The sequence below is a fragment of the Vanrija pseudolonga genome, chromosome 5 (assembly GCF_020906515.1).
Source record: "Vanrija pseudolonga chromosome 5, complete sequence".
Lineage (NCBI taxonomy): Eukaryota > Fungi > Basidiomycota > Tremellomycetes > Trichosporonales > Trichosporonaceae > Vanrija > Vanrija pseudolonga.
In genome coordinates this window covers 2050674-2077932 of record NC_085853.1, presented here as the reverse complement: position 1 = coordinate 2077932, position 27259 = coordinate 2050674, and the positions used below count along the sequence as shown (strand labels likewise).

At 63.5% G+C, this 27259-nt stretch overlaps 12 protein-coding genes across 12 annotated transcripts; 5 read left to right on the top strand and 7 right to left on the bottom strand.

The window, feature by feature from the left end:
• Position 1: 1 nt before the first annotated feature.
• On the bottom strand, positions 2-932 carry GOSR1 (Golgi SNAP receptor complex member 1). The gene is made up of 4 exons (XM_062774011.1): positions 707-932; positions 471-667; positions 339-434; positions 2-302 (listed from the first exon to the last, which is right to left on the bottom strand). Exons 1-4 carry the CDS (start codon positions 899-901, stop codon positions 92-94), a joined length of 699 nt encoding a protein of 232 aa, XP_062629995.1. The 5' UTR covers positions 902-932; the 3' UTR covers positions 2-91.
• A 204-nt stretch (positions 933-1136) lies between these two features.
• SPAC17A5.08 (uncharacterized protein) lies at positions 1137-2084 on the top strand. The gene is made up of 4 exons (XM_062774010.1): positions 1137-1527; positions 1604-1908; positions 1956-2000; positions 2039-2084. Exons 1-4 carry the CDS (start codon positions 1261-1263, stop codon positions 2055-2057), a joined length of 636 nt encoding a protein of 211 aa, XP_062629994.1. The 5' UTR covers positions 1137-1260; the 3' UTR covers positions 2058-2084.
• Positions 2085-2396: 312 nt separating this feature from the next.
• On the bottom strand, positions 2397-3272 carry LOC62_05G007484 (uncharacterized protein; the record flags this gene model as incomplete). The annotated part of the gene is made up of 1 exon (XM_062774009.1): positions 2397-3272. The coding sequence occupies one exon, from the start codon at positions 3270-3272 to the stop codon at positions 2397-2399; it is 876 nt and encodes a 291-aa protein (XP_062629993.1).
• A 717-nt stretch (positions 3273-3989) lies between these two features.
• On the bottom strand, positions 3990-5830 carry SMARCD2 (SWI/SNF-related matrix-associated actin-dependent regulator of chromatin subfamily D member 2). Its single transcript, XM_062774008.1, has 4 exons — positions 5664-5830; positions 5143-5626; positions 4411-5102; positions 3990-4361 (listed from the first exon to the last, which is right to left on the bottom strand). The coding sequence occupies exons 1-4, from the start codon at positions 5786-5788 to the stop codon at positions 4100-4102; spliced, it is 1563 nt and encodes a 520-aa protein (XP_062629992.1). The 5' UTR covers positions 5789-5830; the 3' UTR covers positions 3990-4099.
• Positions 5831-6173: 343 nt separating this feature from the next.
• Positions 6174-8768, bottom strand: Lama2 (Laminin subunit alpha-2; the record flags this gene model as incomplete). Its single annotated transcript, XM_062774006.1, has 1 exon — positions 6174-8768. The coding sequence occupies one exon, from the start codon at positions 8766-8768 to the stop codon at positions 6174-6176; it is 2595 nt and encodes an 864-aa protein (XP_062629990.1).
• LOC62_05G007482 (uncharacterized protein) lies at positions 6313-8642 on the top strand (the record flags this gene model as incomplete). Its single annotated transcript, XM_062774007.1, is given in 2 exon segments — positions 6313-6411; positions 6429-8642. The coding sequence occupies 2 exon segments, from the start codon at positions 6313-6315 to the stop codon at positions 8640-8642; spliced, it is 2313 nt and encodes a 770-aa protein (XP_062629991.1).
• A 379-nt stretch (positions 8769-9147) lies between the features above and the next one.
• LOC62_05G007480 (uncharacterized protein) lies at positions 9148-12272 on the bottom strand (the record flags this gene model as incomplete). Its single annotated transcript, XM_062774005.1, is given in 4 exon segments — positions 9148-10638; positions 10684-11169; positions 11188-11204; positions 11243-12272. 4 exon segments carry the CDS (start codon positions 12270-12272, stop codon positions 9148-9150), a joined length of 3024 nt encoding a protein of 1007 aa, XP_062629989.1.
• Positions 12273-12665: 393 nt separating this feature from the next.
• ordL_3 (putative oxidoreductase OrdL) lies at positions 12666-14439 on the bottom strand (the record flags this gene model as incomplete). The annotated part of the gene is made up of 9 exons (XM_062774004.1): positions 12666-12814; positions 12867-13034; positions 13088-13323; positions 13367-13647; positions 13687-13820; positions 13867-14073; positions 14122-14217; positions 14257-14347; positions 14386-14439. 9 exons carry the CDS (start codon positions 14437-14439, stop codon positions 12666-12668), a joined length of 1416 nt encoding a protein of 471 aa, XP_062629988.1.
• A 737-nt stretch (positions 14440-15176) lies between these two features.
• SPBC460.05_2 (putative transporter) lies at positions 15177-17176 on the top strand (the record flags this gene model as incomplete). Its single annotated transcript, XM_062774003.1, has 11 exons — positions 15177-15325; positions 15358-15396; positions 15432-15441; positions 15480-15495; positions 15531-15644; positions 15694-15805; positions 15844-15995; positions 16053-16436; positions 16493-16840; positions 16889-17094; positions 17150-17176. 11 exons carry the CDS (start codon positions 15177-15179, stop codon positions 17174-17176), a joined length of 1557 nt encoding a protein of 518 aa, XP_062629987.1.
• Positions 17177-18626: 1450 nt separating this feature from the next.
• PRY3_0 (Cell wall protein PRY3) lies at positions 18627-19799 on the top strand (the record flags this gene model as incomplete). Its single annotated transcript, XM_062774002.1, has 1 exon — positions 18627-19799. One exon carries the CDS (start codon positions 18627-18629, stop codon positions 19797-19799), a length of 1173 nt encoding a protein of 390 aa, XP_062629986.1.
• A 192-nt stretch (positions 19800-19991) lies between these two features.
• Positions 19992-22852, bottom strand: PRY2 (the record flags this gene model as incomplete). The annotated part of the gene is made up of 2 exons (XM_062774001.1): positions 19992-20459; positions 21719-22852. 2 exons carry the CDS (start codon positions 22850-22852, stop codon positions 19992-19994), a joined length of 1602 nt encoding a protein of 533 aa, XP_062629985.1.
• Positions 22853-25368: 2516 nt separating this feature from the next.
• ypt3 (GTP-binding protein ypt3) lies at positions 25369-27254 on the top strand. Its single transcript, XM_062774000.1, has 5 exons — positions 25369-25792; positions 25930-25964; positions 26155-26303; positions 26482-26790; positions 26831-27254. Exons 1-5 carry the CDS (start codon positions 25757-25759, stop codon positions 26962-26964), a joined length of 663 nt encoding a protein of 220 aa, XP_062629984.1. The 5' UTR covers positions 25369-25756; the 3' UTR covers positions 26965-27254.
• The last annotated feature ends 5 nt before the right edge of the window (positions 27255-27259 follow it).

Genomic DNA, 27259 nt, shown 5'->3' with positions numbered 1-27259 from the left:
GCAACATGCAGAGGTCACATCTCACAACATACAGAGCGGGGGACGAGCCGCTGTGATGGGCTCGCCCTCCCATTATCATCACACACTCGCACTAGAATCCAAAGAGGTAGCCGAGGAGGAGGAGGACACAAAAGGCCGTGACGCCGCCGAGGATGAACGTGTCGCGTCGTCTGCGCGTGCGGATCATGGAGATGAGGCTGTTGATGCCTGGAATCTGGGCGACGACGGTGCCCATGCGGCTGTCGATGCTCGCGAGCATGCCGCGCTGCTGGGCAAAGTCCTCGCGGGTCGCGTATGCCTGGCTGCAGGGTCAGCAAGTCAACACCGACAACACCCACTTCAACGTGTCGTCCATCATGCGGTGGCTCGAGTCTATCCGCGTGCGGTCGGCGAGCAGCGCGTCCGTCTGGCTGCTCTGGGCCGCCTTGTACGCGCTGGCGGGTCAGCTCGCCTCTCTCGCGCCCACCCACTTGATGTCCTGGCGCACCGAGCCGAGGAGGTTGGACCGCGCGACGGCGCTCTCAATGTTGTTGCGCACGCGCACAAAGTCGCGGCGGTAGTCGTCGAGGTTCTCGCGGTGGCGCTGGGCCGCGTGCTGCATGCTCGCCGAGGGGGGCTGGGACGGCGAGTTGATCAGGCCTGTCAGGTCGGTGATGGCTGCTTCGAGCTGCGCGGGGGGTTAGCAAGCGTCACCACATGCGCACACCTTCTGCAGCAGCTCGTCAATCTCCTCCTCGACGAGCCGGTACCCGCCCTGCCCCTCGTCGTCGTTGTGCGGCGAGCGCGACCCGCTCCCGGTCGCAATGTCGGTCGCGAGGCGCGAGTACGTGGACAGTTTTGTGTCGAGCGCGGATTCGAGCGCGCGGGCGTGGCGCCGCGCATTGTCCCATGCTGTTGACATGGCGTGAGTGGTATGTATGGGTCGAGGTGGTCGTCGTTGTGCAGATAGACAATCTCTCGACGACTGTGGTCGATGGCGATGACGGCGTGGGCAGCCAGCGACAGCCAAGTGTGGCAATAGGGAGGGCCGGATAAACCCCCCACGTGGCGCTGCTTTGGCTGGTCGCGTGTCACCGTGGAGGTTGACGATCACTGACATCTCGGCGACCGCGTTTCACGTCGACAAGTGCAGTCTGCCCCCCTTCTCCATCTCTCTCACGACATAACGACCCGGCGCAGGCAGCCGACGACGACGACGAGCTCTAGCTAGCCTTACGCGCCGTCTTCCCGAACTCCCACCGATCTACGCCCCGCCCCGCCATGCGCCTCGCAGCCGCAGCCGTCGGCGCGTCGCTCGTCCTCGCGGCGTGCGCGTCCGCTACCGCCCTCACGACCCTCCTCAACGCCAACGACAGGGCATGCTACTATGCCGATGTGGACGGCGTGGGCGAGAAGATTGGCTTTTATTTCGCTGTCCAGAGCGGAGGACAGTTTGAGATTGACTTTGTCGTCATGGACCCCGAGGACAAGGTTATCATCGAGGGCGAGAAGGAACGCCAGGGAGATTACATCTTTACGGGCAAGAAGGTGAGTGGGGCCGTGGCCGCAGGCCGTGGTGTAGTGTAGGTTGTTGAGCTCGCTCTGACGCGCTCGCTTCGCTCAGCTCGGCGAATACTCGTTCTGCTTTGCCAACGAGGCATCCAACACGGACAAGCTGATCGACTTTGACATCATGGTCGAGTCGGAGCCGCGGCGCACGCTCGGCGGCTCGGCCGCCCCGCTCAAGGAGCACACGTCGGCGCTCGAGGAGAGCACGTACAAGCTGTCTGGGCTCCTCTCGAGCATCACCCGCACGCAGAAGTACTTCCACACGCGGCACCACCGCAACTACTCGACTGTGCAGTCGACCAAGAGCCGCATGTTCTGGTTCACCGTGCTCGAGTGTGTGGCTATTGTCGCCATGGCATTGTGGGTTGAGAGATGTGTGTGTGTGGGTGTTGCTGACAACGCGACAGGTTGCAAATCTGGATCCTCAAGACGTTCTTCTCGCGCGGCTCAAGGTGGGTTAAACAAGTGTTGGACACTGCTGACGCTACAGCCGACGCTTCAAGGTCTAAGAACCATGGCAATGCATATGATCGGAGTGTGTGGTGCGCGGGCGTGGTACTGACGGCAAGTGGGGTGAAGAGGTCGTGGTTGCCACGAGGCTGCTGATGCTTTCTCTGACCTCTGCCCGTTGTGCACCATTACGAAGTGGACCAACGCCTACCGGTCTGCACACTGCAGGCGCATTTAAGAAGGTTCAAGAGATGGGATCAATGTGCTCGCCTCCACTGACCCGGCTCCGCGCCCCACGACTCGTTGCAATCACTATGTTCAAATCACTAGATTCATATTGCAGATGGCTGCTCATACTGCAGCTACCTGCTCATACTACAGCTACTTCTAAGGCTACTTTACTTCGAGTTGGTCTCGACGGCCTGGTCGATGGTGCGGGCGGTGAGGCCCTTGGGGGTGAACTCGTTGCCGGGGGGGAACACGCCCGAGGCCCACTTCTTGCCGAGTAGGACACCGAGGGCAGGGGGGCCGCCGCCAGCAATGCGCGCCGCGTCCTCCTCGGGGGTGAACTCTGCGAGCTTGGGCTTCTCTCCGTGGACCTTGGTGAAGGCCGCGACGAGCTCGGGGCCGGTGACCCACTGCTCGACGACGGTGTACTGGTCCTTGATCTCGTCGAGGGGCGTCTCGCTCACGATCTGCGCGACGGCCTCGGCGAGCCACGGCGTAGACGTGATGGGGAACGACTTGTCAAAGGCGCCCGGCGCCGTCGTGAGCTTGTTCGCACGCGCGTCGGGGCCCAAGAAGCCGGGGAAGAAGAAGAAGTCCTCAAACAGGCCGTTCTGGATGCCCGTGACCTTGACGCCGAGGTCGCGCGCCGTGTTGCGGATGAAGAACTTGGACTCGGTGATGGTCGCCTCCTCCTCGGGCGTCCAGCGGACCGAGTAGTCGGAGAAGAAGAAGCGGAACGAGGCCTTGTTGGGGAGGGTTGAGAGGGCCTTGGCGAACGCGGCGTCCTGCTCGCGGGTAGTGTTGTACGTCGCCGCGAGGAGGATGTTGACGTCGCGCAGCGCGTCGTGCACCTGCGCCTCGGTGGCGCTAGCGTAGTCGAGCACGCGGCGCTCGATCTCGGCGGGGACGTTGTCCAGCTTGGAGCCCGCGCGGTGGATCACGACGAGCTTGATCTCGCCCGCCTGGTGGCGCGGGTAGAGCGCCTTGATGAGCGGCGCACCGATGTTGCCGGTGGCGCCGTAGACTGCGACTGTGCGGGGGGACATTGTGCGGAGTGGGTGGTAGGGTGGGCTGGGGTGGGCTGGGTGGAGCTGGGTGGGAGTTGGAGAGCTGTGGTTGTTGTCTTGTCAAGGACGCCAATCCGCCCGCCTTTATACCTTGCTCTGCCTCGGCGACCGGCTCCAGATGATTGTCTCATCCATGCCCCGCTTGCTCATCATCATCCCATCGCATCGCGCCTGATGCTGGTGGATTGCGCGGTACATGGTCACGACGACGTCAGGCCAATGACACGGATATCGTGACGACCTGTTGGTGCCTGGCCCACTGCGATGTTTGTCGGCTATCCCCGCCAAGCGAGCACGACCGAGCATTTCACCGAGCTGTCCTTTTTATCTACGGTGAGCCGTCTTCTCGGCGCTGAATCATCGACATCGGGATCGATAAACGAGCCGTGGCGGCGTATTATGCATCACGCGGACACTCCGGCCTCGCCGCGGCTTACGGCTTACGGCTTGCCCCGCTCTATGCACTTGAGGTGCCGGCCGGTGTACCGGTGTGGTGTCACCGGCGTACAGTCCGGCATCAGAAGACTCGCCAGTCACACTCTGACGCGCCAGACCCGTCCAGTCTCGCCCGTCCACGTCGATTGAGTCTCGTATGCTCGTATGCTCCACAGTCTCGCGGCCGAGGCTACAAACCCTGCCCAGTGAGCACGCAACCAGCATCACAAACACACATTCAGCTCCCCACGCCGCGCAAAGCTTCGTGATACATGCATGAATCTACCTGCTGCTGGCACCATCTACGGCGCAACGCACTCGCAAACTACCTGACTCTACCGCACGCCATAGGCTGCACCATCCAGCCCCGCTCACCGATGCTGAGCAGCAGCAGCCTGCGCCGCTTGCGCTTGCAGCACCTGCTGGTGAGCCTTCTCCGTTGCCCGCTGCGCCTCGTACACGGCAATGCCCTCGTCCACCCATGGCAGCTGGAACAGATCCGACCTGCGCAGGTCCTCTTCGCGGACAGAGCCGCCGTTGGTGCCAGGCGCGCCAATCTGGAAGCCGAGCATCTGGTCGAGGTCGCGCGCTTGTGCGGCCAGCCAGTTGTGGATGAATGCGTAGGGCGAGGCGCTGCCAGAGTCAGTAAACAACCCTATTGCCATCCACGCGCGCGACTCACGCAAACGACTCCAAAAAGTCGCGCTTCTGCTTCAGATCGCGCGCAAAGTAGGCCAGCTCGCCGACCTTGTCCTCGAGCTTGATGATGTCGCTGCCCGCCTGGCCCTCAAACCCGGCAATAAGCTGCGCCATCTTGCTCTTGAGCGGGTCCTCGATCTCGATGGGGATGTCAAAGCACTTCTGGTGGAAGTTGAACTCCTTGTCCACCATGATCTCGTACGGGATGACGACGGGGTCGGGGTGGGCAAGGAACCTCGTGATGATCTCCGGGATCTCGTGGAAGCGGAGGCCCTCGGCGCCGTGGGCCATGAGCTGCTCGAGACCGCCGACGGGGCGCACAATAGTGGGGTCCTCCTTGTCCTGCGCACCCGACGTCTTGACAAGCTGCCAGACAGCCGCCATGATCTCGGCGCGCGTGCCCTCGCGGATCGAGATGAGCTCGGACAGAGGCGTGAGCACCTTGAATCGCTCGGGCTTGTGGGCAATGTGCAGGATGACGCGGCACTTGACGTTCTGGTCGCCGCGGCGCAGAATTTCGAAGCCGTCGAGCTCCTTGGCTCCGCGCTTCGGGTGCCACTCGACAATGTTGCCCTCCGGGAAGGTGGGCACCTCGCGCTTGTCAAACTCGACGACCACAGAGCGGAGCAGCTCGGAGAACTTGGTCTTCTGCTTGTCCAGGCGGTGGTTGCCAGTCTGTGGCGTTAGTTGGAGCTTAAGGACTTGGCCAACTCACATCCAACAACCTTCCCTCAATCCGCAAAACCCAGCCAGCCACACCCTTGCCAGTGTTGACATCAACCGTAGGCGGGACCGCAGCGTCCGCCTCATCCCCCTTCTTCTCCTCAGCCGTCGCCTCCTTGGCCGCGTCGCCCTCGCCCTCCTTCTTGACCTCTCCCTCGGCCATGGTCACGTCGCCGTCCGCCGTCTTCTCGCCCTCGGCTGGCGGAGCAGTAGCCGGCACGGCGGGGTTGTTTTCCGCCCCCGTGTCCTTCTTGGCCAGCTGCCACGGCTGGTCGTGCACCGTGTTGCTGAGGAAGACGCGCAGCGTGCGCTTGATGCGCGTCGAGCGGCCGAGCGCGTCGTTGATCTCGGCCTTTTTCCGCAGGAGCGTCCAGTCGAGCTTTTGCTCAATCTTCATGAGCTCGGTGAACGCCGGCGAGTCGGGCACGAGCGCCTGCAGCACATGCGGCGGCGGCAATGGTGGTCGTGGATGTTTCCTGGCGGGTTAGACGCGTTCCGGGTACGGATACCCACAATCTCCTGGCTGCATCGGCATCCCCCTCGGCGCGGCGCTTCAGCGCCTCTGCGGCCGCCTGCTGCTGCTGTGCCTGTGCGGGCACTGCTGCCGGTGTTGATGGTCCTGCCTGTGGTGTCGCCATTGTGGATGGGTGTGGTGGATGCGACTTTCGAGATGGCCAAGTGGTGATGATTGTTGTTCGCGTCCTCCTTCGCCATGCGAGCAGGGACGGATGGGCCACGGTGATGGCTCTGGACGGGAGTAAATATATTCATTAAGCGTCATTAATCCGCCACGTGGAATTGAGGTCGGTGTCAAGGTGGAGGTGGTCCACCTCGACTGAATGCATAACAACGGGCTCTCCTCATCGTATCTCCCAGTTCGCAGCCACCCCCCCCCCACCACATCGCTACTATGTACATGCATACACAAGAGTAATGCTGCTAAAAATGGTTGGATTAAATCCAGCTACACCGATCACGCTACACCACACAATCACCTGAACGCCACATCACGCCTCAAGCGGCCTAAGCGTGGGCGGGGGCACCGTGGGCGGCACCGTTGGCGCTGCTAATGCTGTTGGCGCGCGAGTGGACAGGGCTGTTGGCACGCGAGTTGCCAGGGGTGCTTCTGACTCTCTCGATCAACTTGCGGTTGAGACCCTTGATGGCCTCGAGGTCGCCCTCGGCCTTGGCCAGCCTGGTCTTGAGCTCGGTAATCTCGGCGGCGGACGACGCAGCAGTGGCAGAGGCCTCCTTGGCGGCGGTGAGCTCCTTTTGCAGCTCGGCGACACGGGCCTCGGACGCGGCAACCTTGTCGGAAGCGGCCTTCTCGGAGGCAAAGAGCTTGCTCTCGGTGGCGGCGTGGAGCTTCTTGGCCTCCTCGGTGGCGGCAGTAGCGGCGGCAAGCTTGGCGTCGTGCTCCTTCTGGGCGGAAGCGAGCTTGTCGTCAGCAGCCTTGCGGGCAGCGGCAAGCTGCTCGTCGTGCTGCTTCTGAGCAGCCGCAGTGGCAGCCTCGGCAGCAGCAACCTTGGCCTCGGCGTCCTTGGCAGCAGCGGCAGCCTTGCCCTCGGCGTCCTTGGACGACGAGCTCTTCTCCTCAGCCGACTTCTGGGCAGCGGAGAGCTTCTCCGTAACGTCCTTGACCTCCTTCTGCGCAGCGGCAAGGGCGTCCTGGGCGGTCTTCTGGGCGGTGGCGAGCTCGTCCTGGGCAGCCTTCTTGGCAGCGGCGAGCTGGTCCTCGGCGGCCTTGCGGGCCTCGGCGAGCTGGCCCTCGGCCGTCTTCTTCGCGGCCTCGAGCTGCTCGGCGGCGGTCGACTTGAACTGCGAGAGCTGGGTCTCGGCCGCGGCGGTAGCAGCAAGAGTTGCGTCCTCACCGCGCTTCTTGGCGTCAGCGACGGCGGTCTCGGTCTCGGCCTTGGCGGAGGCAAGAGCAGCGTCGGCGTCCTTCTTCGACTGGATAGCCTTCTCCTCAGCCTGGGCGATCTTGGCCTCAAGGTCCTTCTTCAGGGCGGCGACGGCAGCGTCGGCCTCGGCCTTGGCGGTAGCAACCTTGGCCTCGGCAGCGGCGACAGCCTCCTCGCTCTGCTTCTTGGCCGCGGCAAGCTTCTCGTCAAAGCTCTTGTGGGCAGTGGCCAGACGCTCCCCGGCCTCGTGGCTGACCTCGAGCGCCTCAGCCTGAGCCTTGCGGGCACCCTCGGCGACCTTGTCGGCGGCCTCGATCTTCTGAGCCTGCTCGGCAACCTGGGCCTCGAGGGCAGCGACCTTGGCCTCGGCGGCGGTCGACTTGTCGCTGGCGGCCGCGATGTCCTTCTCAAGACCAGCAGCCTTGGCGGTCGCAGCCGCAAGCTTGGACTCGGTGTCGGCCTGGACGCGCTTAGCCTCGGCGAACTTGTCGTCAAAGTTCTTCTGCGCGGCAGCGAGGCGCTCCTCAGCCTCGTGGCCAACCTCGAGGGCCTCGGCCTGGGCCTTGCGAGCGCCCTCGGCGACCTTGTCGGACGCCTCAAGCTTCTGGGTCTGCTCAGCAACCTGAGCCTGGAGCACATCAGCCTTGCCCTCGGCGTCGGTAGCCTTCTTGTTGGCGGCCTCGACCTGCTTCTCAAGGTCGGAAGCCTTAGAGGCGGACGCCTCGAGCTTGGACTCGGACTCGGCCAGGAGGCGCTTGGCGTCGGCCGTGGCCTTGTTGGCGTTGTCGAGCTGGGTCTTGAGCGCCGCAGTGGCGTCGGCGTGGTCGGCGACCAGGGCGTCGTGCTTTGTCTGCAGGTCGGAAGTGGCCTTGGTGGCCGCCGCGAGATCCGCCGACGTGGCCTCGTGCGTAGACTTGAGCTGGGCCGACTCGGCAGTGAGGGTCTCGACCTGCTTCTGGGCCGTGGCGAGGGTGGCGGCCGTGGCGGCCGCCTCGGCAGCCACAGCCGCGTGCTTTGCCTGGTGGTCGGCGGCCTCGGCCTTGACGGCGTCGTGCTTGACCACGAGCTCCTGCACGCGCTGGGCAGTGGCCTCGACGTCCTTGTTGAGGCCGTCGACGGTGGCGAGGGCGGTCGAGAGCTCGGCCTTGATCTTTTCCGATTCGGACACAAGGGTGGCGTGTTTCTCCGCAGCGGTGCTAGCGCTAGCGCGCTCAGCCTCGAGGGTGGCCGTAACGGTCGCAACGTCCTGCTTGGTCGTCTCGAGCTCCTTGCGAGCGGCGTCGAGGTCGGTCTTGGTGCCTTGGAGGTAACGCAGGGCGGCGGCGCGCCCGCTAGACTCAGAGTCGCGCTCGGCCGTGATGGCGGCGATGCGCTGCTCGGCGTCCTTGTTTCCCTTGTCGGCGACGCCGCGGCCAGCACGCTCTTCCTCGAGCTGGTTCTCGGCTTCGAGACGCTTGCGACGCTCCAGCTCGACCTGCTGGCGGAGCTCTTCAAGCTCGCGGTTTGGCCAGAGGACCACGCGGTTGAAGACGAGCGCGGCGGCAAAGGAGCCAATGACAGTCAGACTGTTCGAGGTCCCCATGGCTTTTAACGTGTTTGTCGTAAATGAGAAGAAGAATGAGAAGAAGCCAGGAGTAGATGAGGAAGTGCCAGTGCCAGCGGCGGCGGCTGCAGCAGCTGTCGCAGGCTGAGTGATGGCGCCGCTGGTAGACGACATGTTTTGATTTTGGCGGAGGGAAACGGCGGCGACTCAGGGAGGGACACTGTGCAGGGTCTTTTGTTCTCGCACCAACCGCCTGCTGTAGGCGAGACGAGACGAGAGAGGGTAGGCGAGAAACGGATGACAAAGTGGGAAGATGTAGTGTGTGTGGGAGAGAGAGGGCAATGGCGAGCGACCTTGTCAGCCCGTGGTCATGAGAGTGAGAGTGTGACAGAGAGAGAGTGTGTAGTGTGCAAGTTGCGTGCCATGGATTGTCCAAAAGATCGTCATCAAACCACCACCCCAACGACACCAGTCGGGGCCCCAACTCGCCCTCAAGCTTCACTAGGTATACATTACTGACAAGCGACTATTACATGTATACAATGATTGATGTCTAGAGTCCCCGGAACACGGCAAGGAGTGCTGAAACTACAGCGCGTTGACCAGCGATAGGCAGCAAGGACAACAAGTTGTCGACGCAATGCGTCGCCCTACGTTTTGACGAGAGAGGGTTCACCTCTGTGGCAGAGTCGGGCACGAGTGGGTCGAGCGTATCCAGGCGATCTTCTGGCGTCGACTTGCTAAGGTCCTCACAATACTCGCACGTGGCCTTGTTCCACGGTTCGAGGCCCTCTCGCAGCTCGATGAGCGATCCCAGCACGGGCCCGTGGTGCGGATATGGAAGAAAGCCAAGCAACTCGTCAAGCGCAGCTGCGGCAGTGCTGTCCGGAACCAGGTCGGCGAGGAGTAGCACACGCTCCGTAGGCAGTGCCAGAAGCAGTCGAGCCGTGAGATTCTCGGCCTCTTCGGCGAACGGGCTAGGCGTTGCTGGCGCAGTGATGGGCACAACCGAGTTGCTGGGGCCCGCCTGCAGACGTGGACTGTCGTCGATCAGAATCGGCTGCTGCGCATCACCGGTCTTGTGTTGCGTTCGGATCCTCTTGGCTGGAGGTGGAGCACCTGGGGGAGGCGACGGACTGTCCTCGAGCACAAACGGCCGCTCTTCGCTACCGGTTTCAAACTCGTTTCGAGCTCCCCGTCTGACGCGGGGCCCAGCATGCCTCACTCCGTTGACCGTGTAAGGGAATACGAACGTATTCTTCCTCTTCTTGGTCGGTGACACCGACGCCTTGGTTGTGGCTGGTGACACATTTGGGGGGCGTGACGGCTCGGGGGCGGGCACTATTGGGGGAAGCGCCTCTTCTAGAGAAGGTGGAGGAGGTGGCACCGTCTGGGGGGCCGGTGGAGCCGGAACTGGTACTGGGCCAGGTGGTGGAACAAGCACTGCCGCTGGAGGGGCGACTAGTGGGGCGACTCGAAGTGTCACTGAAGGTGTGACCAGAGGTGCAGCTGGAGGGGCAACCAGTGGGGCGACTCGAAGTGTCACCGAAGGTGTGACCAGAGGTGCAGCTGGAAGGGCGACTAGTGGGGCGACTAGAGATGTGACCGTGGGTTTGACCAGAGGTGCCGCTGGAGGGGCTGCCTGACCGATGTCCGAAGGAGCAATAGGACCGGCGGGAGGCGGAGCAAGGGCCGGCGACGGAGCCGCTGACAACGATGAGGACGATCGCCGGGGCATGAATCGGAAACGGCGTTGCTCGTCCTTCGGAGACGCATGCGGCTCCTTGGCAGGTGCTGGTCGGGGTGATTGCTTCGGCTTCGGCTTTGGCTTCGGCGTGCCCTCTGCCCCTGGTACGTTCGGCCGACCCTTCTTGTTCAGTGTCCACTTGCCGTAGTGGAAGAGGCCACAACTGTTGCTACAAGTGGCACATCCTTGGTTGATTCGAAACTCGTCCACCATGCAGAACCACCCGATCTGTCGGCAGCGATCGCAGGCTTCCTCATATGGCAGCATGCGGTACTGCTCTGACCTGATCATATCGAACTGGTAGGGAGCGTCAGCAACTGGGGATTCGGACGGAACACGCACCATCCTGATCATTTTCACCATCCCCGCGCCACTGGAGATGGAAATTCCCCTACCTGAAGGGCGGGGACACCAATCTGTCGGGTACGTGCGGATTGTAGCCTCGGCCCGTCGGAGGGCCATAGGCTCGAGGCCCCGAACGATCGGATATCGATCTTCCGTCTCGTGGCAGATAAAGAACTGTGACAGCAGCGTCCTATCCGCTATCATGTCGTCTCGTGCTCGTTCCGTGGCCGCCTCGGTCATTTGGATCTCGACGGTGGGCGGCGGTGGTCGTTTCAGAGCCCGAGGCGGCGGCGTTTCGACCTCCGGCATCGGTTCAGGCGGCGGGCTCGGCGTGTAGCCCGTCTCGATGACCTCGATGGCGTGTCCTGGAGACTTTCCGCGATCATCGTTGGGGTCGATAAACTCCTGCTTGACAATCGGCAGCGCGTGGCCCTTGGTCTCCCTCTGCTTGGAGACTGCGCGCCGAATGTCCCGCTTCTCCTTCTTTGCAGCTTTGCGTACAGCCCCTCGTGTGGAAGCTCCAGGGATCAGCCACGGCTTGAGGAGCAATACTCACAGGCGACACAATTTGGAGGCCGCTTTGGCTTGGGAGCGACATTCCGGCTTGGCAACCGCCTCTTTTTGGCGGGCAAGGGTGGCCCAGAGAAGTGAGACGGCGAGCGCGACGTGGACCGTTCTGGCGGGTCGGACGAGTACGATGGTGACACTTCCGCCTCGTACACGGCGGCGAAAGACGACGATGAGGGTGTAGACACGCTGCTCATGCTCTGTGAACGCTGGGCCGTTGCAGGCGGTTCTGTGACCGAGGTCGGCGGTGGCGACAGGCTCGGCTCTGACATCCGCCATTCCACCGTGGCGATTGCAGCCAGAACGCCGGCGCGGTCGTCTGGGGGTGCCGCGGTCAGCGTCTCGAGGAGCTGCTGAGGGGGCTGTGATAACAGCATGGGCTGTGATAACAGCATGGGCTGTGATAACAGCATGGGCTGTGATAACAGCATGGGCTGTGATAACAGCATGGGCTGTGATAACAGCATGGGCTGTGATGGCACGACGGGCTGCGACAGCAGCGTGGGTTCGGCCTGTTGCAACGGCAACGTCGAGACGAAATCGGCCGACTCGGCGACGAGCACCGGTGGCGGCAGCAGCTCAAGCTCGCCAGATAGCGCCGGCGGCAGCGTCTCGCCTGACAACGTCGGCGGTAGGTCGGCCTCGGACAGCGCCGCAAAGAACCGTAAAGTCTCGTCGCCCGCCATCGTCGACATGTCGTCCAGGTCCGGCAGCTCCGCCGCGTCCGAGACGGGCGAGAAGAGCGGCGAGAGCTCTGCGTCCGACAGGCGCGCGACAGCAGCAAGCATGGCATTTGCGTCGGCGTTCGCACTCGCGGCCACCGCAGCGCTCTGCGGCCCTGGCGTCGCGTCCGGCGTGCCGGCCCCCGGCGTCGCCGTGTTCGAGAGGATCGCGAGCGTCGTCGGCAGCGCCGGCAGCGGGGGCCAGCAGCGCACGCATGCGTCCGCGCCGAAGCACGGCCCGAGGCCGCCGTGGGCGCACTGCTCGTGCGACGCGACGACCTGTGCGGATCCGCTCATTTGGCGCGGTGGGGCTAGGGTCAGCGTTGTGCCGGGGGAGGGCGCGTACCATAACTCGGTGAGGGAGATGTGTTGGAACAAGTCTAGCGAGTCGAAGACAGGACGCAGACACGGTACGGTTGGGTCACGCGCCGCACAGTGTCCCTAGCGGTGTGGCCCAAAGGATATATTTGTTGTTTGTTGTTGTTTGTTGTTGTTGTTGTTGTTGTTGGTTGACGCGAGGATGTAAACGGCCGACATGAGAACACACCTCGACCAGCGCCCTGCCTGACGACATGAGCGAGCGGAGGCAAATCTCCGCAATCGGTCACTTGGCACTTTGGGCCGAAGCAAAACAGCGGCGACGCGACGCGACAAAGTGACAACCATGCATATCTCCTATGGTTCCTGCTTCTACTTGAGCTTGTCGGCGTGCTTCTGCGCACGGGCGAGCCGCTCAGGCGTGATGGCGTAATGCGCGGGCATGTAGCTGTCCCACTGCCCCGTCTGGAGGTGGCGCGCGAACGAGCGCGTCATGTTGACAATCATGGCCATGCCGTGGCCTGGGGGTGTAAGTCAGCGCTGCCTGCCTGCCTGTTGTGGCGCTCTACGCACCATTGTACCCTGCTGCGAGCCACAGCCCGGGGTGGTCCGGCACCGGGCCGACGAGCGGCTGGGCGTCGAGCGACATGGCAAGGATGCCGCTCCAGTGGTGCACCAGGCCCTCGCCTTGCGCCTCGTCGCCCCAGCCGGTGAAGTCGTCCTTGCAGTACGACTGGAGCCCTGGGGAGTGATCTGAGTCCAGGCTGTATCAGCTGCACATCAGCTGCACTCACACTGCCGCACACCCTCGGTCACCTTCGAGTCGTCGTCCTGGTAGAACACCTGGTCACGGGTATGTATGCCGCGCTTCTCCAGCACGTCGATGTAGGGCCCAAGAACCAGCCCAGAATGCGGCGTCTGGATGAGGTATGGGCCGAGCTCGACGGCGTAAGTGTGGTCGAGGGCACAGGCGCCGGCGTACGACGCAGGCGGGACGACGCGCCCGGCCTGCGCGAACGTCGGAACGATGCTGCGGCGTCAGTGGTGACGATGTCCCGTTGTTCACCACCCACTGGTCCTTGAGCCCGCTCGTGTCGTCGGGGAACAAGTGGCGCGTGTACGCGTTCGTCGCGAGGATGACCTCCCGGCCACAAATGACGCTGCGCGGCCCACAATCCAGCGCCCAGCCCTCCCCGTCCCGCGTGAACGACTGCACGGGGCACCAGGAGAAGAACGAGCACTCGCTGCTCTTGCTCGCTAGCGCGAGGCGGAGCAGCGCAGTGACGCCGCGGTGGGGGTGCCAGCTGCCCGCGGGGCCGATATTGAGCGCGAGGGCACGGTCGTTGCGCGATAGCTGGTGGGTCAGCCGAGCGCACATGCGAGTTCAACCCACCTCCTTCGCCTTGGCCGGGTCATCCACCACCGTCCAAGGCAAGTGACGGTCCGCGTACTGGGTCTTGGCGATAGCGGCCTTGAACTCCTCGTACGCCCTGCGCGTGTGGGCCGCCTTCTCCGGTGACGTAAACACTGCGTATGTGTCAGCTCAAGAGCCTCACCTCAGCTGCCCACCCACCCTCGTACCGCTCCCCGCGCCAAAAGTCCACATCGAGCCCCTCGGCCTTGACCAGCCGCTCGATGTAGTTGAGATTGTCCAGCTCAAAGAACCACGCCTGCACCGCCTGCTCCATGCTCAGCCCGCCGCCGCCGTGCTCGAGCGGAGCCCACAGCTCGGAGAGGTACATGAACGAGCGGGGGGAGACGTGGCCGCCGTTCCGGCCGCCTGGGGGTGTGAGCTCACTCTTTCGCTCCTTCCCCCCTTTACACCTACTCGCGCCCGAGCCCACGTCCTTCGCGTCGAGGATGACCACGCTCTTCCCCTCGCCAGCGGCGCCAGGCCGCGTGAGGTGATATGCGAGTGACACGCCTGTCGTGAGCTGGCGTCCCACTCATTGTTGTAGCTCACCCGTCACCCCAGCACCGACAATCACGTAGTCTGCTTCCTTGGGCAGCGGGGCATCGTGGCCATGGTTCCACAGCGAGGTGGGGCCGCGGTTCTGACGTCAGCTGTACGGTCGGTCTTGTATCAGCTCACAGTCTGCTGCCAGTGTGATGTGGTCGACTCGTACGGCTGTGGCCAGAAGGGCATGGTGGTGTGGGAGGAGTCAAAGTGTGGGGGAAGAGGTGAGGGGTGGGTAAATGACGCTGACTCGCGGGGCTGATAAGATATACCGACCCGGCCAACGCCGATGGCATCCCCCTTGTCCTCCTTCTCTCCTTCTTCGCTCTCCTCGTACCCGACGCATCGAGTGCATCGAGTCGCACACCAGCAACACCTCACACCATGCATGCCGCTGCGCTGTCCACCCTTGCATGCAGAGCACACAACGGTGTTGAGTTCACCACCCGGCAAGGTTTATCCGACCCGGCGGAGTCTAAACCGGCAACGACCGGCGCATATCTCGGCGCAGTGGCAGTGCAGCAGTGGCAGAGTGGCACTTGGCCACCCCTCGGCTCCCTTCGGCCGTCGCTTCCCCACGCCATGTGCTGCGCACCGCTTTGGCTGGCCGCACCGTAACTCCACACCCCGACCATGTTCCGTGCGGGGCTTGCGGGGCCGGGGGTGGGGTATGAAATGAATGCGTCTTGGTTCGGCCGCTGATGGTGCAGTGTCGCCCTCCCCTCGCCTGCTCCTGCTCGGGGGAACCTCGCCCGGCTATGATAAGCACTTTGATCACGAGGATACGAGATCTATCGGCGGTTAAACCGCCCCGCGCTGATTGAAAGATCCTTGCGTCGGCTATGAAGAGGTGTTATCGCGACGCGGGGTAGATAAGTGGCGCGTGGGTGAGGGGCACCGACCAATCTCCCAACGATCGCAGCACAATGGCCGCAGACGACAACAGCCCCCTCCCGACACCCAAGATCGACCTAGTCGATAACTCGAAGCACACCTCGAGCGTTCTCGTCAAGTCTGTTGACGCTGAGGCCCTCGACGCGGCGGAGGAGGCCATTGTGTCGTCGCAGGAGTTTACGTGGGTACGTGCCATGACAGAACTGACCCCAGTGACGACGACTTTAAGCGGCTCCGGCGCAAAGTTGATCTGTGAGTTGGCCCATATGGGCAGTGCTGACGACCAGCGTTATTATGGTAAGCCGCCAGTCGTAGACCACGCTTACAGCACCCAGCCCGTGCTCATGATCAGTAGGTCTCCCCACGCACGCACCAACTCATCCCAGTGTACGGCATCTACTACGCCGGCGAGTCGGTTCTCTCCCAGGGCGTACCTTTCGGCCTGGCAGAGGACACGAGGCTCAAAGGCAATGAGTATGGCAACCTCCAGACGTTTTACTGTGCGCTACTTCCTCCCTTCGCACCCCGGCGGCCACTGACCCGGCCCAGACGTCGCGCTCGGCGTGGCGCAAATGCCCATCGGATACCTCATGCAGCGCTTCCCCATCGGGCGCGCGCTATCAGTCTTCATCATGGCGTGGGGCGCGCTCATCATGCTCTGGTGGGTTGTGCTTGCGTCTTTTCTGACCCCTACCCCAGCGCCGCGTGCACCTCGTATGCCGGGCTCGCCGTCGTACGCTCCCTGCTCGGATGCTTCATCGCGGCCACGATCCCAGGCTTCGCAATCCTCACGTCGTCGTGGTTCTTGCGGGGCGAGCAGACGCTGCGCCAGGGACTGTACTACCAGATGAGTGCGTACCGTCACTGCCTGCCTCGCTGCCACTGCCACACTGCCCCGCTAACCCCAGACACCACCATGGCGATCGTGTTCGGTATCGGCAACTACGCCCTCGCCAAGCGACAGCAGGAGCGCGGCGGCCTGTCGGGCTGGAAAGCGATCAACCTGTTCATCGGCGGCGTGACGCTGTTCATGGGCCTCGTGAGCCTGCTCGTGCTCGGCACACCGGACGAGGTCTGGTGGCTGAGCAGGCGCGAGAAACGCATCGCCAAGGCGCGTGTCGTGTCCAACGCCACTGGCGGCGGCGAGCAGCACCCGTGGCGCTGGGCCCAGGTGCGCGAGTGTTTCCGCGACCCGACGTTCTATATGGGCCTGGTGGCCAACATCCTCTTCACGGTACCGAATGGCGCTGTGGTGTCATTCATCACGGTGCTGCTGACGGGCTTTGGGTTCGGTGCGTCGTCTGCCTTCTTGTGCGAGCGAGAGGCCACTGACCTCCGCCTCCCCCAGACAACCTCCAACAAGTCCTGTTCCAGTTCCCACTGTACACCTTCAGCTCGCTTGACATCGTGGCCTCGGCCGCCGTGGTGCACTACTATCCGCGTCTCCGCTTCCCCGTGTGCATCGCGAACCAAGTCATCGGGGTGTTTGTGTTCCTGTTTGTCGGCCTCAGCCCGACGTCCAACACGTCGCGCTACGTAGTCTTCGTCATGGTGGCAGCGTTCAATACGCCCATGTTCATCATCTGGCCGCTCATGTCGGCCAACATTGCCGGACGTACAAAGAAGACGTTCAACGCCGCGTGCATGATCATGGCCTATTCCGCGGGCAACGTTATCGGGTCACAGATCATGCTGCGTGGGTCGTGGTGCAGTCGAGCTGGGTGGGCCACACTGACGGCCGCAGCCTCCGACGCGCCGCGCTACATCAAGGGCCTGACCGCCGTGTCGGCGTGCATGGCGGCAAACCTGCTCGTCCTGCTCGCCTGGTGGCGCTACTACGTCGTCGTCAACCGGCGCCGCGAGGCCGCGTTCGTCGCGAGCGGCCTGGGGGCAGAGCAGCGCGAGCACGAGAGCCGCGTCGCGGGCGAGACGGACATGACCGATATCGAGGTGGGACGCGCGTGGCGCACTGGCGCGAGGGCAACGCTGACACGTACGTCCCCAGAATCGGCACTTTCGGTACACTTGCTAGCGTGGAGCTAGGTGGGAGTATGCATGAGGATGTCGCGGAATGGGGCATGGTGGGAGCGCGTGGGTGCGTGGGCCGGTCACGCAGACGCTGCAGGGGGTGAGGGATGCCAATGAAACGGGGTCGTTGGCGGAGCCACGCTCCGGTGGCATCTGCGTCGCGTCTTCGACACAGGGTGTGCCACAGTTCAAGGGGGAGGGGCTGCCTCGTCCTTGCTGCACCATTACGCCGCTCCGTGTCTCACCAGCGCACCGCAAAGGGGTCACGCGTGGGATTGTCGATGTGAGGTGCGCGCTGCACGCGGGGTGGGCCATGGCACAGCCGTCGGCGTTGCAGAGGTTGACGCCATACCAGCCGCGTTCCCCTCTCACTCCAGCTCACCAGTGCCCCATGCATGACGTCGAGGCCTCACTACACCCCACACGCGCCTGCTTTCAGCCGCGTGTATAACCCCTCCTCCGCGATCCCAGGTCCGATCGCGACTGCTCTCCGCGCGCGGCAGGGAGCAACAAGTTGCGTCCGAGTGAGCAGGAACAGTGGGCGGGGTGGGCTACGACGCGTCGTGGGGGTGTGAACCTTGCGGTGTCGCCGTCTCATCCTGGCTATCCGCTGCCTGCCTGTTGCCTGCATGCAGCATGACGACGCCGATCCTACCCTGCCTACGATCCCTGCCCAACCTTTGCGCCGCGTCACCAGCGCGCCTCGCCCATCGTGTGCCAACGGCGCGCTGCACGCACGCGCAATGTGCGGGGAGGTTTGTGCGCGCTGCTGGGCAGTGGAGGGTGCTGGGTGTGCAGGTGGGTTGGGCTCTCGACGCCCGTCGGACGCGTCGGGCTCAGGTTTGCCAAGGCACCAGGTTGACCGGGGTGGGCTGCGTTTCATCGTCGAGGGTTTGCGGGTTTCGATTGTTTACTCGGGGAGGCGTGCCGCCGGCGAGGAGTTCCTTGGGCTACTGGTGCTGCGCCGGTCATGGTGCATGCTCCATGCTCCACTTTTGACCACAGCTGCGACGAGGACAAGTGGCGACCGACGACAGCAGCTTGGACGGCGAGAGAGCAAAGGCAGAGAGACAGTGACAACCACCACCACCACCTCCTGCTTGGCGCGGGAACGACGGTCTCGTGCCCTCTCCTGCCCGCCCGTACCTTCATACTGGGACCTCCTCCCCTCTCACTTGCTCTTGTTGTCTGCAACTCTACTCGTCCTTGCAGCTCGCAGCATCCTCTCCTCGAGGCACAGCAAACGGGTAGGCAGAATCCCACAATCCTGCAGCAGCACGAGGTAGCAGAGCTTCTTTGCGTGTTTGCACCCACAGCATAAGCAGCCAACAGCGTTGGTTGGTCGTTCACGTCGTCGCCATCACTCATCCCTTCTCGCCCATCAAACCCTTCTATCGCTCGCTGCTCGACGCAGCCCCCCGACACTCGTTACACCCACCCACGCTCGTTACACCATGGCCCGCATCTCCGCCCTCCTCGCCCTCGTGATCGCAGTCGGCGCGACCGCCTCCGCCGCCGCCCCGGCGCACCAGCACGGCGTGGCCCTCGAGGCGCGCCGCGTCGCCCCCGACGCGGCCCACAACAACGCCCGCCGCCACAAGAAAAAGTGCAAGCCCAAGTCGTCGTCGTCGTCCGCCGCGCCTACGACGACGGCCGCGCCCACGACCACCGCCGTGCCCCCCACCACTGCCGCGCCGACAGAGGCCTCGACGACCTCGGGCTCGGGCACTGCCGTGACTCCCCCCAGCAGCAGCTCCAGCTCGGGCTCGGGCGCGGCTGCCACGACCTCCTCGACCTCGGCCGAGGAGCAGGCCACCACTAGCGTCTCGTCGTCGCCCTCTGTCGAGGCAACCGCCGCGCCGTCGACCACGTCGGGCACGGCCGAGCCCACTGGCTCGTCGTCGTCGGCTTCGAGCTCCGAGGCTTCGTCGTCGAGCGAGGCGCCGTCGTCTTCGGCTTCGAGCTCGAGCGAGGCTCCGTCGTCCTCGTCCAGCGAGGCCCCCTCTTCCTCCTCTTCGAGCGAGGCCCCCTCGTCGACCACCTCGTCGAGCGCTGAGCCCTCGTCGACTACCTCGAGGGCCGAGCCCTCGTCAACCACCACTACCTCGAGCGCCGCCGCCACAACGACAGCCGCCGCCACCACGTCGCCCGAGGCCCCCCAGCCGAGCGCCGCGGCTCCGGACGCGCACCAGTTCCTGCAGCTCCACAACGACTTCCGCGCGCAGTACGGCGCGACGCCGCTCACGTGGAGCGACGACGCTGCCGGCGTCGCCGCGACCGTGGCGGCCAAGTGCGACTTCTTCACGCACTCGAACACGCCAGGCTTCGGCGAGAACTATGCAGCTGCAGGCGTGGGGTACGCCGTGTCGGGCATGTTCGACATCTGGAGCGGCGAGGCCAGCAGCTGGGACTACAACAACCCCGTGTACACCAAGCCCGCGGCGCACTTCACCCAAGTTGTCTGGAAGGCCACGACTTCGATCGGCTGTGCCATCCACCAATGCGCACCCAACCCGGAGGTCTTCAACGGCTCGTACGACGGCGACTGGAACTTCCTCGTGTGCGAGTATGCCCCGCAGGGCAACATTGAGGGCCAGTATGCCGAGAACGTTGGCCACAAGCAGTAGACGGCGTGTGGCGTAGCAGATCAGCCAGGACGCACCGCCCGGCCCAAGCCCTCAAGCTCTCCCTTCGACCCCCTTAGCACTTGATATTTTTCGTTTTCTCTCTCTCTCTCTCTCTCTCTGGCAGTGCCAGTGCCCCGTCACGACCGACCGCGCGGCGCGCATGCATTATTTCTAACGGTTTATGATTGACTACTACTGCTTGCGGCCGACGTTCTGCGTGAACTGGCCGGCGTAGTTGCCCGGGGCGGTGTACTCGCAGACGAGATAACGCGACTTGAATCCCTGGAAGATTGTGCCGTCTGCGCAGTCGACGACGGCACAGCCGAGCTTGGTGGTGCCCTTCCACACGACCTGGGTGAAGTGGCCTGCGGCGGACGTGAAGACGGGGTTGTTGTAGTTGTACTTGCTCGCCTCGTCGGACCACATCTTGAAGAGCTTGGGCATGTCCCAGCCGGCGCCGCCGCCCGCAGCGAGGTTCTCGCCCTGGCCCTTAGTGCCAGAGTGCTTGAACTGGCACTTGGACGCGTACGAGCGCGCGAACGCGGCCAGGTTGGCGTCCCAGCTCAGCGCGTTGGCGCCGTACTGCCGCCGAAAGTTGTTGTGCAGGTTCAGGATCGACTGCTCGTCGGCGCTGAGGGCGCGAGCGTCGAGCTCGACGACCTCAACAGCGGCCTCAGCCTCGGGCTGGGCGTTGGCGTCGGCGACCGGCGCAGCGGCAGCGAGGGCAGCGAAAAGGAGCGTGACGAGGGCGAAGCGCATAGTGAAGTCTACTTGTCCGGCAAGTGAAGAGGGTGGGCGTTCATGCACAGATACAGGACACTGACCGCTCCTATATATGCATACAATGCCCGCTCCATGCTCCTCGCGCAGGTGTTTGCACTCACTGTCCATTCAACCTGCCGGCCGCCACCCTGCAGCCACAGTTACATCACCACCCTCAACTCTGTCTCACTTTTTTGCTGTTGTGGCAAGGCACCGGACATGCTGGGCAGGCAGGCGGGCTGGGCATGCCGTGGGGTGAGCCGCGGGCATCATCGCCGGGCTCGCCGGGGTCGTGTTTCGAGTGTGCAGGGATCATGGCCGGCTTGGTAGGGTCTCCCTGGCTGACGACTCGTTCTGGACTCTTATTTGGGTTTCGGTGCGCAAGATCTGGCTGCGGCTGTGGTGGTGGAGGAGTCGACGTCGTTGCAAGTAGTGCGTGCAGGTGCTGCTTGACTACACGGTGTTTGTTGTTGTTGACTGCTCGCTTGGTGCAGGGTGTTGTGCTGTCCTGAGTGGGCGGCTCGTTTATCCTCCTTGTTGACAAGACTAGCTTTTCGAGGCCTTGGAGCTGCTGCTGCCGCGAGCGCTGGCTGCCGAGACTCATTGTGGCACTTGTCATCGGCGCCTTCAGTCACCACGACCGTTTACATATCTCCTCGATATGCCCGACACTAGCACCCCGACACCGAGACACACTGACGTCGGTCGATCTCGTCGCTTCTTCCCATGGATGTTTCAGCGCACATCAAGGCTGGCATGATGGCATGCTGGGCATGCTGGCAACGTGAAACGGGCCACGAACGGACTTTTTGACAGCCTTTTGACCCAAACGAGCTCCTCATCCTGCGAATCCAAAAACTCTCCGCGCCGTAAGTGCCGTCAACCAATGGACAGGAAATACATGAGGTCGGTGTCCCGTCCCGCGTCGACTACATAACCTCTAAAGGGCCCGGGGCCAGCGTCTAGCGCTTGATGAAGCAAGCAAGGGTACCGAAAGCAGAATGGATGGGTGGTGGAGCTCCTCTGGGGAGGCTGGATGTGAAGGGGAATGGATGGAGGGTGGTTGGGTGGCGTGATGAATGAAGATACGAGGCAGCAGGTTGTTACTGCAACGTCGTTCTCGACGATGAACGCGCCTACGACGTCCTGCGGCCGACGTTCTCTGGGAACGAGCCAATCATGTTGCCGGCGGGGTTGTACTCGCAGACAATGTACGTCTGGCCGCTGCACTGGGCCGAGGCACAGCCGAGCTTGGTGGTGGCCTTCCAGACAAGCTGGGTAAAGTGGCCAGTGGCCTCCGAGTAGCCGGGGTTGTTGTAGTCGTAGGCGCCCTCCTCGTCGGCCCAGAGCGCGAAGAGGCGCGTCGTGTCAAAGCCGGCGCCGCCGCCCTGGACAATGTTCTCGCCGTTGCCGTTGCGCTGGTCGGCGGGCGTGTGCTGGAACACGCAGGCATTGGCGTTCTTGGCAGCGACGGCCACCAGCGAGTCGTCCCAAGTGAGCGCGCCGGCGCCAAAGTGCGAGCGGAAGTCGTTGTGAAGCTTGAGCATGTCGCTCTGGAAGTTGCCAGAGAGGCCCGACGCGGCGTCACCAGGCGCCTTGTCGGTGTAGGTCGCGTGCACGAAGCCGTCAGCTCCAAGCTGGGGAGGGTTGGCGTTGAGCGCCGGGGCGGGGGTCGGCTGGGCGGGCGCGGGCGAGAGGGCGGCGGCCTGCGCGTCGGCCGACGGCGAGGGGGCAGCATCGGCGGCGCCGCCGGCGGCGGCGGCCTGGCCCGAGGGAGAGGGCGAGGGCGACGCGGACTCGGACGAGGGCTGCGCGGCAGGCTCAGCGGCCGGGTCGGGCGAGCCGGGCGCGACCTGGTCGGCCTCGGGCGAGGGGGACGCCGCGGCGGGCGAGGGCGCAGCAGCCGAGGGGGACGGGGACTCGGACGGCGCCGCGGCGGACGGCGAGGGCGCGTCGGGCGCAGCAGCAGAGGGCGACGCGGCGGCCTCGGTCGGCGCGACGGCGGCGACGGGCGAGGTCGTGGCGGGCGCCGAGTCGGACGGTGCGGCGGCAGAAGCGGGGGGCACGGGCGCGACCGAGGGGTTCGAGTCGCCCGCGGCCGTCTTGTGCTGCTTGGGGCGGCACTTGGGCGGCGAGGCGCGCTTGGCGGCGGGGTAGACCTCACGGATCTCGTTGCCGAGGTGCATGACCTGCGCGCCGTCGGCGCGGCGGGCGAGCTGCCACCCCGGCGCGGCGGGGAGGGCGTTGGCGGCGCCCAGGAGGGAGAGAACGGCGAGGAGGGCGAGCTGCATTGTTGTCGGTGGGGGTGTCGAAGGGGTGGTGGCTACGAGGTACAAACTTGTCCAGCAAGTGGGTTTTGTCAGTGAGTGAAGGGGGAGAGGAGACGGCGTCGCTGACGAGGAGGAGAAAGAGGTGGTGCCCAGTCGTCCTTTTAAAGGAGGAGCTCGAGTTGCTTGTTTGCGTTGCAGTCGCTTGCAGCTGTTGACCTCGTCCTCGTCCTTTCTCCTTTCTCCTAGCTCTAGCTTCTCCTCCTTGCTCTCCTCGTCGTCTCGTGCTCCTCGTCGTCGCGTAAGAGACCATCCCCGCCCTGAACAAGGTCTCGTCACCGCGTCTGGTAGCTCTCAGCCCTCCCCTTGTGCTTTGGCTTTGGGTTTACGCCTCGCGCTCTGCTTTGCCTTTCGGGGCAGCAGCAGCAGCAGCAGGGGCTGCTGCTCCTGCAGAGATCTGGCCGATGTGGTGACTGCCTGCGTGCTGCCTGGGCACCCAAATAGCATCCTGCGCGCATCCCTGGCAGTGTGATCGCACTGAATTGGCCCAGCGTCCACGCGCGTTGTGGCTGCCCCCGCGCCCCCCGTCGGGAGGCAGAAATCGTCACCTCGTGAAACTCGAAACGGGGGGTGCGCCAGGGCCCTGGTCGTGCAGTCGCGCTCGCCCTGCGCCCTGGGGCCCTGCACTGGTCTAGAACTTAGCCGTCAGCCCACTTGCTGCTTTGCACCCAGTCCACACGGACGCGACTTGACATGGCCCATCCTTCAGCTTCTTGCCAGTCTGGCTTGCGACGTCGACTGCATCGGCCCCCAGATACCATGGCATCTCCAGGGGAAGGCAAGGTTATGTGCCGTCGTGGCCGATGCGAGCTGGATCGCGCAGGGGTGCTGGGGTTGCCCGGGGTAAAAAGTGACGTAACGACAGCGGTCTTGCTCCTCGTCGCTGCGTTTGAGATGCACACCATCGCTGTCTCGTCTTTGTTTGTCGCGCGATGAAACAACTCCCTGCTGCATACCTCCTGCATACCGCGTGCAACCGTGCTGCACTTGGCCTAGCTCAGGTCGTCTGCTCGGGGCTGCCGAGGGCGCCGGCGTGTGGCGTCGGCTTTGTGGCGCCCGTCGTCGGCGTTGCATCGTCGCATCGTCGTCGTCGTCTTGGCCTGCTGCGAGCGAGAGCTGTCCGCAGTGCGCAGCGGCAGCCGTGGCACTGAGAAACAAACGGCAGGCCGCCATGGCCCCAAGCACGCCATGCCCATGCCACTTGCTCGCCTCGTATTCGCCTCGTACAACGCCTGCCCACAGAATCCTCCGACCTTCTCACATTCATTGTCGAGGTACTCCCGTGACGAGAGGCCACTGCCCGGCTGGGACCTCGAGGCTGGCCCCGGTGTAGCGACTGGGGTGGGGTGGCTTTGAGTTGACCTCGAGAGCGAGACATGGCTGGAACCAGTTATCGCCTCGGAAGAAGCAGCGTGCCTTGCCTTGCTCCTGTTACTCTCGCCCTTTCGCACTTTCGCATGCATCAGTTGTTTACTTGTTTGTATGTGGCAAGCTGTATTTGTTTGTTTATGCAGTGGCTTGAAGCAAAGCAAAGCAAAGCAAACTCCAGCTGGCCCTCTCCCCACGGCTCACTGCCGGCATGCGGTCATCTGCCGGCACCCCTCTTCTAGCTTCAAGCCTTGGAACCGAGCTTGATGACATCGACTGCTACATGCAGATAGATATCCAGCATCTCTGCCGTTTTTTCGAGGTACGCCGGAGCGACACAGGCCTCCACTCCATCGGGAGGAGGCTGCGATGCGCTCACACAACATGCCATCTGCTCGGCGCCGAGGAGATCGTCGTTGCATTCCAGTCAAGTTCACCCTCGTCTCCATGGACGTGAGAGGTGGGTGTTGGCCGGCCGCCGTCGAGCACGACGACGACAGATCTCGACATTGATCTGAGACCAAGGCAGCGTTGGCTGGCAGTGAGTGGAGTGCCCATGGCCCTGGTGAGATACATGCTGACCTACTGCAATGGCAGTGAGTAAGACATGACCACGGCCCCACCTTCCTCGCCGCCGAGCTCATGCAAGCTGTCGACGAGACCGACAACACCATCAACAGGCCACCCAGGCGCCAGGCACCACTCAGCCAACCTCCACCCCCACTGCCTGCCACGTGCACCACGTGTCAACCCAACCTTAATCCCTCCTCCCCGGTTATATTCCGCCACACGCCGGTGTTATTCAACATGACGCGTCTTTGAAGATGGCACCACCTGAGCGTGTCAGGGTAAGTGGGAGTGAATGGTGGCGGCGCTGGGCGGAAGCAGGCAAGGACGAGGACGACGACGCCAGCCAGCCCAGCACAGGAAGACGCGCCAGGCGCGCCCAGGACTAGGCCAGTGAGGGAGCCAGGCCAACGCGCGCCAGTCGAGTGGTCACAAGTGGTGCCACCACCACGGCCACCACCACCACACGACCCACGCCAGCACCACCACCACCCCGCCCATTGAACTGCCAGGCTGCAGGCCACGTCGCATCATTTCCATCGGCAACATTACATTGCGGCGGCCATCATCATCGCGTGCACCTTGAACATCCAACGCATACCGCTGCTACATCTCGATACGGCTACTCTACTACTCTACTGCTACAAGCATCGCGGCGCTCGCCCAAACCCCACCCAACTCCCCCTACTACCCCTTGTGGTGCCACCTACAGTACCGCTGCGCGCCGCGCCTCTCCCGCCCGCGTGCCCAATTCCGGCCCAGTCCCTTTACCTGACATTTCAAGTGTGCCGCTGGTGCTCACTCTCGCTGGCACGACGACTGTGCAACCACGACAACTCGATCCACTCCTATACACATACATCCTTCTCTCTACATCTAATCTCACTTGCATAAACACACCCTCTCGCACAACCACCACCACCACTATTCACCATGGCTGAGGGATCCAACTACGACTACCTTTTCAAGGTGCGTATCATGCATTGGCCAGCACGCGAAGCCAGGCTGGCCCACCGCGCGCCGCTGGCCACGCAACCCCCCGTCTGCCCCGCAGTCCGCACCTTCCCTCGAACCACAAATGACTCAATGCTCACACCCAACCCCAGGTCGTGCTTATCGGTGACTCGGGCGTCGGCAAGTCGTGAGTATCACCCATTGCACAACGCCCACGTCGTCGCCGTGGATGTACAGCAGGCCGCTGCTGCGCGAGGCCTCGTCGCCGCACTGTTCCGTGTTCCATTGAACTGACCACATGCCCCTTCCCTCTCGCCATTGTCCGCAATAACAGGAACCGTGAGTAGCCCGCGCGCTCTGGTCACCTTGTTCGTCAGCCGTGCTAAACAATTGCCCCCCACAGTTCTCTCTCGTTTCACCCGCAACGAGTTCAACCTCGAGTCCAAGTCGACGATCGGCGTCGAGTTTGCCACCAGGAGCATCAACGTCGACGGCAAGACGGTGAAGGCGCAGATTTGGGACACTGGTAAGTTGGAGTGGCCGCATGCCGCCGGGCCGGTAAACGCATGTACCGTGCATTGCTCGCTCGCGCATTGCTGCCTGCGCTGCTAGATCGCGGCCCACGCGCGCCCGCGCGCGGCGCGGCCTTTGCTCAGCAGCAGCAGCAGCCTTGATTGCACGACAGAGACTGACACGACGCCCAGCTGGACAGGAGCGCTACCGTGCCATCACCTCGGCGTACTACCGCGGCGCGGTCGGCGCCCTTCTCGTCTACGACATTGCCAAGCACTCGACGTATGAGAATGTGACCCGCTGGCTCAAGGAGCTCCGGGACCACGCCGACCAGAACATTGTCATCATGCTCGTCGGAAACAAGAGCGATCTTAAGCACCTCCGCGCCGTGTCGACCGACGAGGCCAAGGGCTTTGCCAGCGAACAACAGCTGTCGTTCATCGAGACTTCGGCATTGGACGCATCCAACGTCGAGGCCGCTTTCCAGAACATCCTCACTGGTGAGTTGCGTCTTCAAGTCATCTCCTGACCACCCCCCAGACATCTACCGCATCGTCTCGTCCAAGTCGCTCGAGTCGGGAGGCGACGTTATCAAGCCTACCGACGGCCAGACCATCATTGTCACGCCCACGGCCGACGACGGTGGTGCCAAGCAGGGCGGCAAGTGCTGTTAATTCAGCGCGTGGCCTTTGCATTTAGACCCGGTGTTAATGGCAGAAGTGGAGGAGGCATTGTGTGTGAGCGAGAGAGAGAGGGCGAGAGGACAGGCGACGAGGAGGCGTAGGCGACACTTTTCACGACCTGTAATGGCGAAGACGAGTGGCCGTGGCGGCTCTGCTGCGGTCATTGTCATCTCTGTCGCTGTTGGGATCCGGCACCACACTGGCTTGTGAGATTCATGTGCCCTTGATAGAAGGGGCGTCCCGATGTGGCTCTACAGCTGGCGAATGTACTCTTTACATGGCGGGG